Source organism: Falco rusticolus, chromosome 4 (genome assembly GCF_015220075.1).
Source record: "Falco rusticolus isolate bFalRus1 chromosome 4, bFalRus1.pri, whole genome shotgun sequence".
NCBI classification, from domain to species: Eukaryota; Metazoa; Chordata; class Aves; order Falconiformes; family Falconidae; genus Falco; species Falco rusticolus.
Genome location: NC_051190.1, coordinates 26,141,557 through 26,154,991, shown reverse-complemented (window position 1 = coordinate 26,154,991; position 13,435 = coordinate 26,141,557). Strand labels below are relative to the sequence as shown.

At 55.6% G+C, this 13,435-nt stretch overlaps 1 protein-coding gene across 1 annotated transcript in view; it reads right to left on the bottom strand.

The window, feature by feature from the left end:
• Positions 1 to 284: 284 nt before the first annotated feature.
• Positions 285 to 13,435, bottom strand: part of PKD1 (polycystin 1, transient receptor potential channel interacting) — a 98,892-nt gene continuing 85,741 nt past the window's right edge. Inside the window, exons 36-46 of the mRNA XM_037383310.1 lie at positions 12,367 to 12,569; positions 11,826 to 12,020; positions 10,858 to 10,997; positions 9,648 to 9,775; positions 9,104 to 9,272; positions 8,259 to 8,384; positions 7,917 to 8,091; positions 6,972 to 7,259; positions 6,348 to 6,482; positions 5,736 to 6,050; positions 285 to 5,321 (exon numbers count right to left, since the gene is read on the bottom strand). Coding sequence (XP_037239207.1) covers positions 4,695 to 5,321; positions 5,736 to 6,050; positions 6,348 to 6,482; positions 6,972 to 7,259; positions 7,917 to 8,091; positions 8,259 to 8,384; positions 9,104 to 9,272; positions 9,648 to 9,775; positions 10,858 to 10,997; positions 11,826 to 12,020; positions 12,367 to 12,569 — 2,501 coding nt within the window. The 3' untranslated portion in view covers positions 285 to 4,694. The remainder of the gene's footprint in view (positions 5,322 to 5,735; positions 6,051 to 6,347; positions 6,483 to 6,971; positions 7,260 to 7,916; positions 8,092 to 8,258; positions 8,385 to 9,103; positions 9,273 to 9,647; positions 9,776 to 10,857; positions 10,998 to 11,825; positions 12,021 to 12,366; positions 12,570 to 13,435) is intronic.

Sequence of the window (13,435 nt, the reverse complement as noted above, 5' to 3'; positions counted from 1 at the left end):
GGCTCCTTTACGTTGACTGCAGAGCCCTCACGGACAAGCTGATGTCACTAATTACAACCCAGAGCCGCCCCAGTAGGCTGGCTGGTGTAAGAAGGTGTCTTGTGCCGGAAACCTTAATGAAAATTCCGGTCAGAGACAAAGAGGATGACAGTGGGGTGGGGAGGAGTGCCCTGGGAGCAGCTCTGGCAGGCGCTGCTTTGCCCCGAGCCTTTGCTGAGCTCTCGCTGGTGGTGCCGACTGGGCTGAAGCAAGCGAGTGTTAACAAAAGCACCAGAGCCAGGTTATAGCAGTCATCTTTTATTTGACCTTGTCATTTTCTAAGAAACATCCCCACAGTTACAAAATACAATAGTTTTGTTCGCAGTGAAATGCTGACCGGACAGTAACAGGTGGCATATCGGTCATAATAATTTGCTTTGGTTTGTTTGGTTTTTGTAAAAAAAAAGCACTTCTTTAAGTCCCTCCCTCTCCCTTTTAAACTAATGGATAAGGTTGTTTATTTAAGCAGCTTGATACTGTTGCATCTTTGTGAGGCTTAAGACAATAAATAAGAAACCCTCTCTTGGTGACTACAAACACAGAAATATACATTCAGGAGTATTTTTTGGCTAGGGCTGCAAGTCAGGTTTGTTGCTGTCGAGGGTCTAACTGTGACTAGTAACTCCGGCTGCAGCTAAGTGCATGTGTACGCGGTACCTTAGCTGGGACAGTGAAGGAACCCTGTGAGTGTCGCTACAGTTTGTACAAATAAATGCTGCGATGAGAACTATCATTGCTCGAAAGCTGTCAGTGGTGCCCGCCGCGCGCACGGGCCCGCGCGGAGGTGTTTGGCTTTTCAAGAAACAACTGGGGGTTCCAGAGCTGCTCTCCGTACTTCCAATGAAGGAAAGAAGTAGGGCAGTTGTCTTATCCTGTTTCTGCTCCTCTTTGATTAGAAGAAGCGCTTGGTAAGTCAGTCACACGCATCAAGTCACTCACACACACACAGAACAAGCTTGGTAAGAAACGGGCACCTGGGAACAAAAATCCCGGTGCCTCACTTCGGGAGCATCCCGGTTACACCGCCCGCTTGCCTCCCGTAGCTTATTCAAGGCTGTTGGGAGCAGTCGGGCCCCGGCTCGCTGCTGCCTCTTGCCTCTGGCTCTCCTCCCTGCGCTCAACTCCAGTTAGTGGCTCTTTTAAATGGGCACAGTCAAGCCGTGAGGGTGGGGAGGTGCTGAGACCCGAACTGTGGATCTTGAACTGAACTTTTAGGCTCTTGAAGATGCAAGAGATTTCCAAGACCTGCTTGGTTTGTTTAACTCGCTGAACGCTCTCACATGGCCCTCGGGGTGGCTGGAGCTACACACGCTGCTCCGCTGCAGTGGGGAAGGGGTGCAGGGGTGCAGCCGGGTACGGAGCTAGAGGTTAAAGTGGCTGTTTTGGTGCAGTTGTGCTTAGATCTCCCATGTAGGAACCCAAAAGCGAGTAAAAGCTGGTGGCCCACCCAGCAGCACGTGCCAGCGAGCGCCTTCCTACCATTACTCTCCTTTTTCCATCACTTTGTTGGCCAAAAAAATTCCTGCGTGCTTACCAAGCGGGGCTAGGAGGTGAGCAACTTGTTTTTGTCTGTGAGTAGTTGCTGTTTACACAACTCAATACTTCTCCAGTGCCTCTCCTTCTGAGGCACAGCTAGAACGTCAGGAACTTTGGCTTTTAAGGACAGAAGTAGAACAGAATTCCTGCGGTTCACCTGTGCCTGCGCCTACCTCACCGAACGGGCTTCTGCTTTACAGCTCTGGCCTGCCCAGCCCCGGGAGGGCATGCCGGAGGGGTGGCGAGCTCAGCAGCTGGATGCAACTGCAGATGTGTGCCCAGCGCCAGTATCAGAGCCGCAGAGCCACATCCCAGGTGTCCTGGTACATCTCACAGCTGCTCCTCTTACTGCCTTAAGGGTTTTCGGACATGGCTTGCAGGCACATGCACCAGCATTGTACCCCTGTCACCAAAAAAAGTCACGGGCATCTACCGGAGCCGAGCCTGGTGGCTGTGCTGCCTGGGTAAGTAAACAGGACCAAAAACCCCAAGGCAAATTGTTTTAAATCTCTGGCTTGAAAACCACTTTTAGATACCAGAAAAGCTGTGGAGCAGATGGAGCCGTTTGTAAAAGGAGGAACAAATCGCTTCTACCAGCAGCCCTGACGCCAGCACTGCGGCCCTTCGCTGCTGTCTACCTGCTCCAGGCACCTGCTGCCGCCGGGCTGGGAACCTCCAGCTCCCGCTGCCGCGCTCTGGGCACTCCTGTCATCTCCTCCTCTGCCGGCCTTTCCTTCCCATTACAAAAGCTTCGCGGTTACCAGAATTAGTTTTCTCCCCTCTCCTCTCTACTTCCCTCTGTGCAATCTGCTCTTTCAACAACCTCTGTGGTGACCAACCACCATCTCACTTTCAGCAATCTTCAAGCTACAGCACACGTGTTTTCTCCTGCTCCCATCCTTCTGCAACCTTTCCACAGCCTCTGTCCTTCACATCAACTGAGTTTTTCGAAGGCAACTTCCACCAGCCCCAAAGCCATCACACAGCGCACCCCGCGTCCCTCCGTCCCTCAGGCGCCCGGAGGCACCGGAGCCCACAGCCAGCTGGAATAAAATCTTTAAAAGCATCTAACGCAGCACGGCAGAAGTGCTGGGAGCTGGATGGGGAGACAGGGGGATGTGATGAGCCATGAGGTGACTGGGGAGACCCCTCTCTCTGCCCAGAAAGGTCCCCCCTGCCAGGACCACCAGCGTCAGAAGCAAGACGCAGACTAACCCACCCCACGGCACCGCCCACCTGGTCTCGCTGCCTAACAGCTTCCCTCCGGCCCTCAACATTCCCAAAGCGTGCAGCAGGCTCTGGGAACACCCCAAGGAGCACACGCAGGGCTTCCCCGGCCCCGCCACGCTCCGCTCCACCTGCACTGACTGGCCCAGAGCCAGCCCGGCCAAACCTCAGCTGGGAGGAGAGCACACGCACCACATGCACACAGACACCTAATACTTTATATACACGGGACATTCCCAGGAAGAAGCACTTAATACATCCTTTAAATAACTCTGACAATAGTATTCTGTCTCCTATCTACATGTTTCAAACACGTTACCAATGCTATGAAAATATAGCAAACATACAAAAATATATACATTTAAAATAAACCAAAAAAACAAACCACCGTATAAATTACTTACAATATACATAATGTGAAGCGGTGACGAACAAGTGAGCGCAGGCCCGAGGGAGGCTTCAGCTGCTGCTCAGCACCCCCGGCACTGCAAGCAGGGGGTGCCCCGCAGCGCAGCCCCTCCCCAGCCGGGCACGGCGAGCACAGCCCAGCTGTAGCCCAGCGCACGGTGAGTCCCGGGGAGCTGCGGGGTGGCAGGGCTGGAGGGACCCCCCAAAAGCTCCATTTGGGCTTCACCTGCCTCCCCCCGCGCCTTTGTGCTTCTCGTAGGGAAGGTGCCAGGAGGCACCGGCACGGCTGCCTCAGGCTGGGGCGTGCTGGGGGCTGCGTTCACTTCATCAGCGCTTGCTCATTTCAGTTTATGATTTAAACAAACAAACAAAAAAAAAATACTGCTTTTGTGATATATTATCCCGTTCTTGTTAGATCGCATGTGTCATTGTTAGCTGAGGAAAGCATTGTTTAAAGTGCTGGGCAGTACATACGAACAAGTAAACCAAAAAAATACATATACTTACGTCAATACATTCCTTGGATTAGAAAAGCCAAGCAGCCAGCAGCACCCACACCCCGTGGGCTGCGGCGTGGGGGCGAGGGCGGGTGGGCAGGGGGTGGGTGGGGGACCGCAGTGAAGCCAGCACGTTGGCAACCCCACGCTCAGAGACAGCCGAAAGCGCCCCAGGTCTCCGCACCCCTCGGGCTGCGGCTGCGGCTTGTTATCCCCTCCGACCTGGCCGGGCAGCAGGGCTGGCAGCTCGCTGCAGCTTCCAATGTCATTGGTCTTAAATATTGGATTTCTTTAAATACAAATAATAGTACCAATTTCTGGAGGATAAAAGTAGCCAATACTGGAAATTAACTGATCTGGGTGTAGATATCATTTATCTATATCTATATATATTTATGCTTAAAAAAAAAAAAAAAGGGTTAAATATCTTCTCGAAAGCTGTAGCTTTCCTCCACAGTGTGCCTGGTCGACAAAAATCCAAGACTCAATTCAAACCTTCAAGGCCTGGGGCTCTCCTCTCCCCCTTTCCCTCCGGCACAGCCAGTGGGGAAGGGAGGTGAGCTTTGTACCGGTCACCCTGTGCCAGTCCCCAGTAAAGTGTCCTTGTGACAGTCACCATGTGCAGGCTGTCTGCAGATGGAGCCATTTCAGAGACAACTTTTTAATACTGCCCTACGCTAACGCATTTCCTGCACACTGACCGTGCCCTGCACAGCCTCCCCCACAGTGCTGGGCACCACCAGCGGAGAGGTCAGCACACCCGATGGGGACGTCAGGCCCGTGGAGGATGGCAGCGGTGCCACCCCGGTGCAGGCAGCAGCCCCGTGCGCCCCGGCAGGCACAGCCGCCGCGGCGGGAGCCATCAGAAGCGGCAGCTCCTGAGGCTCCAGGTCTGCAGGGCAGGCACAGCCCGCCCTTTGCAAACCACTTCCAGGCGCTGCCGGCTCTCCGAGGCACTGCTCCCCGCGATACCCAGCAGGCCACCTGTTACTTGACAGTGGGGTGCACCCTGTTCTTGGCCCGGAGAGGCCGTTTCTTCTTCACCGCCGGAGCCACGGCGGCGTAGGGTTTGTGCGGGGGCAGCACAGAAGCCGCCATGCCGATGCCTCTGCTAGCTCGAAGGAGCCGGCTGGGCACAGAGCCCCTGGTGCCTGGTGGGGCGGCAGCAGAGTGGGGGGACAATGGGGCGTCCCGCAGGGGCTGCAGGTCCGTGTTGGAGGGGGTCTCAGGCGAGGGCCCCTGCTCTGTGCTGCCCGCACAGTACCTGCTCGGGACATCCTCGGACACCTGGGTACCCCTCCTCCTGGAGCGGCGGCTCTGAGAGCCCTCCAGCTGGTGCTCGATGCGGTACACGTCCTCTGTCACCTGGTTGACCCGGTCAAATTGGGCAAGCAGCATCTCAAAGAGGGAAAGGAGGCGCTGGATGTCAGCGTCCACTTCCAGGCTGTCCCGGGTGCTCAGCACGAGGCTCAGCCCGTCCAGCTGGCTGGAGGAGGTGGAAGCCCAGGAGCTGTCAGATGCAGCGCTGGGAGTGGGGCCCCGAAAGGATTTGGAGTCACTGGAGTCTCGGGAAGGCAGCGGCTCCATCCCTTCGAACCTCACCTTGTGCCGAAACTGGAAGAGAATAAGGGAGTGCGGGGCAGGGCGGGCAGTTATTTCAGGAGCTGGGAAGTGGGAGTGCCGTGCTGTGGCACTGTGTCCCGCTCCACACAGCCCCAGGGCTGCTCCCAGCCCTTCCTGGTGCGCCAGGCCATGGCCCTGACCTGGGGACAGACCCCAGACAAAACCAGGTGGAACCGAGAACTGGCAGCCGGGCCCTCTGCAATGCCCCATCGCTACCGAGCCCCTGGGCCCTCGGGAATGGCCGCTGCTCCAGCCCTCACCCGCCGGAGGAACCCGACTGAACAGCAGCGGGAAGCAGCCAGAGGCAAAGGGAAGGCTAAGGATGGCGGGCATCAACACTGCAAACCTCTGCGGCCTGCCTGCCACAGGGCCCCTTCCCCACGGCATCTCCCAGGCTGTGCTCACCTCCTTGGCTTTGCTGAAGCCCATCCACATTTTCAGCCTGCGCATGAAGAGCTCCACCATCTCGTAGTCCTGGGGCTCGAAGGCGGGGCGGTACAGCTCAAAGTGCATTTCCCGGTAGCTGTAGATAAGCACCACGGTGAACAGCCTCAGCACAATCCACGCCTCCAGGACGATGTAGCTGGTGCAGAACAGGCAGTAGAGGCCCGAGGACTCGGGCAGGCAGGGGCGGAGGGTCCCGCTGCCCCGCAGCATGGCAAACAGCAGCAGGAGGCTGCTGCCAACGCTGCGGAAGGACTCCGAGGAGGAGGAGAAGAGCTGCAAAGGGGACATTGGAGATGTCGGGAGAAGGGATCAGTGGCAGAATGTTCCCCTGACCACCAGTACTCACTACCCCACATTACAAGGATAAGCCCTGAGGAGCGGCCCACAAATCGGCTGCGGCGGGGACAGCCAAGACGCTGCCCCTGGTCAAAGGCGCCAGGCCCGTGGAGACGAGCAGCCTGGGCAGGCTGGGCACCGGTGCTCCCAGAGGGCCCAGCAGGCTGAGGGATGAGGGGACACGCGACCCCAGGCAGCCCCCTGCAAGACGAGGCGGGGACAGCAGGTAGTTACCAGGAAGCCGAGCTGAGCGTAGGCCAGGATGAGGACGGCGAAGGCCAGCCCTGCAGCAGCCAGCTCCTTCGCCGACTTCCGCAGGGTTTTCCCAAACACAGACCACTGCCTGACAAAACGCAGCTGCTGGGCAGCCTAGGAGCAAGAGAGAACACGGTGTTACAACATGGGCCCATCACAGAGGCTGCTGTGAGATCCTTCTGGCTCAGGGAAGGGTCTTTCAAACATCTCTACAAGTCTGAGAAATGCAGACTCTGGCAGAGCAGAGGACATCCTAGTCAGTGGGCTCCTTGCAGACAAAATCACCCCATCAGCCACACTAGGCTGAATTAATTCCCCAAGGGAACCGAGGGCCCAGAGGCTTTAGAGACCTGAAGTGCTACAGCAGAGATGCACGTGGCATCACTGCCCACCACCTCCGTCCTGCAGCAGTCTGGATGTGGCAGCAGCCCTGTTGCATTCTGTTAGTGCCTGGCACAGCTGGACCACAGTCTTGCATTTGCTTTTACTTCAGGGCCTTTTGCTGCCCCTGCCACAGGACTATGCGCAGATGACAAGCTAGCACAGGAGGATGGAAGCACACGTCCCTGCCCAGGTGCTGCTCCCACCCAGCCCTCTCCATACCTGCACAGTCAGAAGGAAGAGGAGGGATGCAGCCAAAGTGCTGAAGATGGTGTTGAGAAAGGCCACCTGGTAGAAGTTGGTGAAACCCTTGCGGTTGTTGAGGTACTTGAGCCACTGCTGGTCGGCAAGGGTGGCTTGGCTGAGGTGCACCACCACGGTGCACGTGGTGAGGAGGATGAAGACCCACTGGCCATAGTTGCCCCACAGGGTGAAGTAGGCTCTGCCTTCCTTCTTGATGGACAGCGACTCAGACACCACGAAGTAGACCACAAACATCATGAGGAAGACCTGAGGGAAGAACGGAGAGGTTACCAGTGAAGAAGAGGGCGACGTTTGACTGCTGTGTTGCACCAGGGGACCCTGCAGCACCCCAGAACGGCAAGACTCCCATGTACTAGGCTGAGTTCTGCCAGCCTAGAGCTGGAGCACGCCCCCGAGCCCTTCCATGCCCTCCTCGCTCACTCAGTGCCTCGCTCCCTCCATCCCTAGCAGTGAAGCTCCTCAAACCACGTCCAGTGCGCTGGGGGCAGGGTGGCAGTGTGCAGGGGAAGAGGGCTCTGCTTACACTGAACCGTGGCCCAGGCAAGGTCTCTGGGGACATGGCTCAGCTGGCTGCTGTCCCCGCCAAGGACAGAACAAAAGCCTCAAGATCCCACAGCGACACGCATGAGTCCAAGGAAGCAAAAAGGCTGAGACAAGACCAACAAGTGCCACCAGAGAGGAGGAATCTCCTTCCCTTTGGTGGTGCCAGGGATGTTTTCCGTCTGCTATCCAGGCCTGGAAGCAGAGCGGTGACAGGTGTGGAGACAAGTGGCCCCACGCAGGGGAGCTTTAGCCCACAGTGACTAACGCTGCCCTTCCGGGAGCCCAGGCAATGAGTCCCCAGAGCCCTCTGTGTAGCGACCAAGAGGGAAGAGGAGCACAGAGGGGAAGTAACACACTGACCATCATGAGAAGCTGCAGCGTGACACCCCTGCTGAGCCGCAGCAGTGGGAAGGGGCTGATGGTGACCGTGGCGATGGCCTGGCCGGCCCCCAGGAACTCCAGCTGGAGGGTGATGGCAGCATGCAGGTCCACGCTAGGGTTATACTGCATCAGCTCCACAAAGACTGCCCGACTCCTGCGAAGGGAAGAAGAGCAGCTCAGGGCACTGGGACAACACCAGCTCTGGGCTTCGGTGCCACTGTTTTGTAAGATCACAGATCCTCTGCCCCTGTGACACTCCAGCAGCATCCCCTAAAAACCTGGGTGACAGCAGAACAATTCCTTCACCCTCGCCACACTTACATGTTGTCGATCCAAGTGTGCTGCTGAAGGAAATTCAGCTGAGCCCTGCTTTCCTCTAGCGAAGCCCCCAGCTCCTGGACGTAACCGCTGCTATCGTAGAAAGAGATGTAACCCCAGTACCAGACCCTGCAGAGGAAGAGGAGCCACGAGGTGAGAGCTGAAGGACAGATCAACCACGGTATGCTCTCCTACCCAGCAGGCCAGGAGCGAGGGTGCAGGTGCAGACCCCAGCCCCTATGCTGCTCATCCAAGGGTGACAGCTGCCTCATTGTTTGTTTCACAAGACAAATTACAGAAGCACATTGATCCATCCCAAGTGTTCCCAACCTCAGAACAGCCCCAGACTTCAATGAAGACACATCCACAAACAAACCAGAGCAGAAACCAGCAGTGATTTAATATCCAGTATGATGGTAAAGGCCAACCTCCCACACCCCACTTTAACAGAAAGCCGGTGCTGCTCTACGGCCTCTGTGGCCAGCTGGGTTACCTTGTCCTGCAGCTCGTCTCTGCCCTTGAAGCTGGGGAGTTGAGCCCTCTGCCCCTGGGCCCCTGAGGACAGCACTACACTGCCGCTCAGACAGCTCAAGGTGACACACATCTCTAGGGAAGCTGGGTGAGCAGCAGCTACGTGCCTCCCATCACTCACACTGCCAGTGTGGACATGTCCAGGGAAGGAAGGCCTTTGGCATTTCTGTTCTTTTGCACTTTGCAGGCTCAGGGACTGCAGTTGGCCTCATGAGGCGAGGCCTGGGGACCACCCTGGGCACCAAATCAACTGTAAAGATGCAATGTCTCTGGCAGATGGAGCAGGGGGTGCAGGTGCAGGCTGGGCAGCAACTTACCCCGTCAGGTCGGGTGGTGAGTAGGACCACGCAGCTGACACATTCACGGCCGCCCTTTCCCAGCCAGCTGCATAGTCAGCAGTAGAAAAGCTGTGCGAGTTGGTGCAGTTGCTCCTGGCAGCTGTGCCCATGCTATGGAGGATGTCCCGGGCACTGTGCTGGCACTCAGCTGCAACAAGACCCACACTGTCAACCCGTGGGGAGCCCAACACAACCCAAATAGTGCTGGGGCACACAGCTGAGCTTTCACACTTAGCATCTCCCTTCTTCCCAAACCCCCTCCATCTCCCCAGCCTCAGTCACACCTCCAGCAATCAAGTCAACCCCTAAGTGTAAATCTCCATGACCGATTGCCCCAGTTCATCTCCGCAGAAGCAGAACCAGAGGCACCACTAATACACGTGCTGCAAATAAAAACCTGCCTCCATAACCTCTAGCCTTGCTTCGCTCAGCCCCAGTTACGCCCAGACCTGGCCATTTCAACCCTCCAGGACTGTCACCTCTCACCCTGTGACAGCAGAGCCACGGGCCCTCGCCCACCTACCTTCCTGCAGCCGGAGCTGGCGCAGCCGGGCTGCTCCCAGTGTGGTGCTGTAGCTCTCCTGGCCTGACTGGTTGTTGTAGAGGTAAGGGAGGAAGACCTGCGACATCCAGACCCAGAACTGATCTGACCTGCAATGGGGAAAAGGTGTGAGAGGCAGAGCTGCTGGTGCAACTCTGCTACAGCAGCCTCTGCACGTCTCACCCACAACCAGCAGTGTTTCATCTGGAGGGGGGGCTGAGTTCTGGAGAGCTGCTCTCCTGCCGGGTGCCTGGCTGGCAGGAGGGGCAGCACTTCCATCCATCCCAAGAGCTGGGCTGTGGTCAGGAAAACATTTATTTGACATGCAAGACCTAAAGGTGACTGAATCCACTTGGCACCTGGAGGAGGATCAGACCAGAGGGTCTGTGGCAGCGCAGTGGAAAAAGATTATATGTAGGACCAGACTCTGCTCTGCTTTCCCCCTTGACACCACTTTCACCCCATAAACTCCACTGAGTTTGCTGGAATCAGTCCTGACTCATACAGCGGTGAATGAAAGTTTCTGTGACTTTGCATGACACGGACAAGCCATGTCTGTTTGCACAGAAGAATCCAGGGGTCTGTGGTGAGATGGGTACAAAGATGCTGTTAATCCCCAGCAGCTGTTCCAGTGTCAGTCTGGACTGGTGGAGCTTGCAGCAGTGTGGAAACTCAGCTGGGAAAATTTAATCTAGTTAAACTGTATGTGCAGAGCAAGGAAGGGAAGGACTCTGTATTTATATGAGATGTTATTTTTGGTTCTCGTGATGTTGTTTTGTGGCTAAACCCTATAGTTGTAAATTTTGGAGCCAGAGCAAACTTGTGTCCTTTTCACCAGATACAGAAAGATGAACATCTATAATTCACACAGTCCCTTCCCCACTGAGGAAATACTCGAAAGTCAAAGAAATTAAAGCTCTCAACCCCTAACAGGTCCCTCTGTTCTCCAGGAGGGAAGCGGAATCACAGGGACAAAACCAGACCTGCTCACTGCTCTGCCATGCTCGTGTGAGTGCCCAGCTCCACGGAGGCACCAGTGCTCCCCATAGAGTCCAGAACCTCTTAAAGGAGCGACTGTCGAGCCTGAGCCCAGCAGCCAATCCCAGCCTGCTCCCCGACTCCTCGCTGCAGCCCTGCACAGCTTCTCTGGTATAAAGCAACACCCTGTTCCTCCCCAACCCCTCACACTTACCTCTTGATGAGGAGGAATTCGTTGCTGCCCAACTGCTGCTTGATGGAGCTCTGCAGAAGGTAGGCCCTGCTGTTGCGGGAGGCGTCTCCGTAGTTGGTGAGCAGGATCACCAGCAAGAACATCATGTAGATGAGGAAATTCTGGCAGAGAGTGGAAAGGGATTGCACCCAAGCACGGGGTGGTTTGCACCCAACACAGGCTGGTTCCCAATCCTGCAGCAAACCGGTGCTTTCCACTGCCTGCTGCCTGCCATGCAGCAGGATCAGGACCCGCAGCATGCTGTTCTTTCTTTTTCCATATGGGAAGCAGCTTAAAATGAAACCCAGACCACAGGCTCGTAACAATATTCTTTGTTGAAAGCAGCCAGCCCGGCACCACATTTCAGTTGATACACATCGCACAACCTCCCTGCACGAGCTCCTATATGCTGGCAGCTCGGCTTATAGGATAGTTACGGGGGTTTCCATCCTTTAAAGGGAAATCGCTCAGTTAAAAATAACTTGACTCTGTTAAAGCAGCTGTGTATTCCCAGCACAAGTGTGGAGGATTAGTCTTGAATGAGCTACAGAGAGATTGAAACTTCTGCTCCTACACAGGGAGTTCTGTGTTTCGCAAGACTCCACCAGTGATTTTTTTTGTGCAAGTTGTGTCTACTCCACACTGCAAACCTTGCTCTAACCTCAAACACCCGAGTTAAGGAGTCAAACACACCAGCCGCTCCAAATCAACCCCCTTATGGTTGTGCCTTCCAGTTACCTCAGATCTCAAGAGTTTCACAGAGAAGATGAATGTCACTGCCAGTCTTTTACAGATGGGGAAACTGAGGCAGAAATGGGAGACATGCATCTACTAGCTCAGGAGATCGACCACAGCTGGACTGGGAGAACCCACACAAGGATGTATCTCAGCTTCCACAGCTAGCACTCTGCCTCTGCCCTAGGCACCACAGGCATCAGGAGATGTCTTACCTTCAGCATCCTGTGTAGCAGTTTGACCTTCCTGGCCTCCTCCTTGGCCTGGAAAAGGGCAAACCCCTGTGGTGGTCGGACTTTGCTGATCTTCTCGGAAACATGCTCAACAAACGGATGCTCCACCAAGGTATCATCTTCCTCTGGGTGCAAGCGCTTGGCAACCAGTGAGAAATAGAGGGCTTCCAGCAGAACCTGGGGAGAGAAGCAGTGTCACGAGCCTGCAGAGAGCCGTGCCACCAGAACCGCCGTGGCCAGCAGCTCCCACGGGCATTTCAGCACAGACAGCGAGCACGGCTCAGCTGCTGAGCACTCTCTTGGAGCAGCTAGGCAACCTTTAAAACAAACTGCCACCAGCTCTGCTTCTCCTGCTGCTGCTGGTGTGCACACCCTTCCCCTCCTGCAGGGATACAGCAACGGGAGGGAGTATTCAATCCATGCAGCATTCAGTATGACTTGATTAGTGTCTGGACAAGATGTTAATTACAGCTAATATATACACATGTACAGATATGTGCCTGTGAACTCATGTTACTCTTACCTTCAGGGGCTCCCAGACCAAGAAGGATGCCAGAAAGCTGAATATCCCTGAGATGAGCCACATGAGGGCTACGCTGGAGGAAAAGCCCACCCCGATCCACACAGAGACCCCCGTGGAGGTGGCAAAGAGGAGGAGACTGATACCATGAGCCAGGTAGGAGCACCAGGGTGGCAGCAGGCGCTTTCTGAATGTTTGATCTGCAACTGGAAGGAGGAGGGAAAACAAGCATAAGCATTAAGGGTCCCAACAGGTACAGGAAGGGCTGAGCACACCACTCATCCCAGCAGAGAGCTCACCACCAGTCCTAGGTGAGTTTGGAGGTGAGTTATCCCAAACATTTCCCACTAAGTAGCAATGCAGACAGCACACTGCAACACATCCAGCCTCAGAAGAGCAGCCTCCCATCTGCAGACAACAGGGTGGGCCTGAAGAGATGGGATCCTGGTGTGGGTAGTGGGATGGGTTCCCTACTTTCTTTCAGAGCTCCAGGACATTGGGTATGCCCAGCCTGGCTGGAGGAGCTGCTGTCAAACCCATGAAAACCACGCAGATTTGTTGCTCTGGCTGCCTTCAGACTGCCAAGCCACCCTGCCCTGGGGCTCTCTCAGCACAGCTTCCTTCACCCACCCATGCAAATCAATGTCTGGATGAAGATAATACAACCATTCATCAATCAAGATGAAGTGATGGACTTCAACAGACCCAAGAGTACTGCTGCTGCCTCCAATTCTCCATGCTGCAGCCTGGCCCAGGGAGGCTACGCCTTAGGAAGCCAAGAGCTCATGGTAAGAGAACTGATGCTGACCATCTCCACCGGGCACCCAGGCACTTCTGACCACCCAGACCTTGCAGGCCTGACAGCTTGCTCCCTGCCTTGTGCCAGCCCAGCTGGCCAGCTGTCATGTTGCATGACCCAGTAGGAAGCATCTCTTCTCTTCTTTGCTTTGTTTGTCCATTTGAACTTTCCCTGGTATTTGCCTGCCTTCCCCCTCTGGTTATTTACCAGAGACTCTTGCGCTCTCATGCTGGATGGATGAAGGGACTGGTGGCCGCAGAGGGGTGCAGAGAG